The following is a 1,446-nucleotide window of genomic DNA, read 5'->3' on the forward strand; positions in this document are numbered from 1 at the left end:
CGGCCGTGGGGCTCTGCCCGTCACTGGTGACCCGCGGTGCCTCGGGAGTGCTGGGCTTGGCCAGGCTGCCCTGCAAGGGGAGCAGAAAGCCACCACTTGGAGGGAGCTGGCAGGTCCTGTCCAGACCAGAGGATTTCACGGGGGCCCTGGGGTGTGCAGGGAGCAGAGGGGTTCACGTATGTGTGTGGGAAGAAATCCGGAGGGCAGCCGGGAGCTCTGGGATTTTGGCATAGCCCAGGCAAGGGGTTCCCTCCACAGCACCGGGTGGGAGAGCAGGATCAGTGGGGACAGCAACAACGCCCACCACAGTGCTCTCAGACATGCTCCAAGGAGCCTGAAATGGCTCATGTGAGAACAGAATCATCACAAAAGAGGGCACGGGGGAGCAGGAACCCAGCAGGTGGGGTTCAGCACTCACCACGATGGGGATCCAGATGGCCAGCTCCTGCCCTTTGGCTTTGGCACGCTGGAGGTTTTGGGTGGTTTGCTGATAAGCAAGGTGGGAGGCGGTGTTGACCAAGGCACCGATACGGCCCAGGGTGCTGGGAGCACTGGGCTGCTGCTGGGAGACCTTTGCTGCTGACCCACGTTTCTCTTTGGGTTTCTGATCTAAAGGCAGAGGATCACAGGCACAAGAGTGGTGGTGGGTTTACATCCTGGTGAGGCAACCCTCCTAGGGAGCCCTATGGCAAAATCCAGGGTCTTCCTCCTGCCATGTGCACCCCAGGAGTGAGATACCACCCCACGTACAGCCAGCCCTCACCAGACACCCTCAGACAGGATTTGGGCATCAAGACTACCTGCTTCCTCATCCTCCTCTGGTAGCAGGTACTCCATCAGCTTCTCCAGCCCCCCCAGGGCCGTGTCAACCCCTGCAGCTGCCATCTGGCTCACAGAGTTCCTCCTCGTGTACTTGGCTGTTGTTTCCACCGTGCTCTTGGTGGCCTCATAGCCCTCAGCTGCCAGCTCCATGATCTTATCCACAGAGTTGCCAATGGTGCTTTTGGCACTTTGGAGCGGGGAGGAGATGGTGCCCTTCAGTTCAGATGCGAGCTGCGGGTGGAGAGATGGAGAACAGACCCGACAGTGTGCTTGGGGCAGCAGCTGGAGGGTCCACGGGGACCCCAGCCATGGCCATGCCAGTAGACAGTCCTGAGAAGGGCTTAACAGCTCTCTCCAGCTCGGGCTGGAGGTGGCTGGCAGGGATGGGACACAGGAAGCTGTTGCTTTGTATTTGGAAGTGCCTCACCCATCTCTTGGGCTGCAGGAGGCCCTGGAAGAGCCCTTGCTTGGAGGTGCTGCCTTGTTTCCCCCCAGCAGCCCATCACCATTCAGAAACAGGACCAGAGATGTGCTGTGGGCTCTGCAAGGGGGCCGGGGGGCGTCCCAGATTGTCCCGCCTGTGACTTACCTTGTCAACAGGGTACTGGAGGGCAGGGATCTTCT

At 60.1% G+C, this 1,446-nt stretch overlaps 1 protein-coding gene across 1 annotated transcript in view; it reads right to left on the bottom strand.

Annotated features, from left to right (window-relative positions):
- The window catches only part of PLIN1 (perilipin 1), a gene marked incomplete at both ends in the record, with an annotated part of 2,472 nt that extends 1,034 nt beyond the window's left edge, over nt 1-1,438 (bottom strand). Inside the window, 4 exons of the mRNA XM_008945008.1 lie at nt 25-70; nt 419-609; nt 801-1,053; nt 1,412-1,438. Of these exons, the coding sequence (XP_008943256.1) occupies nt 25-70; nt 419-609; nt 801-1,053; nt 1,412-1,438 (517 nt within the window). The remainder of the gene's footprint in view (nt 1-24; nt 71-418; nt 610-800; nt 1,054-1,411) is intronic.
- Nucleotides 1,439-1,446: the final 8 nt, after the last annotated feature.

The sequence above is a fragment of the Merops nubicus genome, unplaced genomic scaffold (assembly GCF_000691845.1).
Source record: "Merops nubicus isolate BGI_N331 unplaced genomic scaffold, ASM69184v1 scaffold51247, whole genome shotgun sequence".
In the NCBI taxonomy this organism is placed as follows: domain Eukaryota; kingdom Metazoa; phylum Chordata; class Aves; order Coraciiformes; family Meropidae; genus Merops; species Merops nubicus.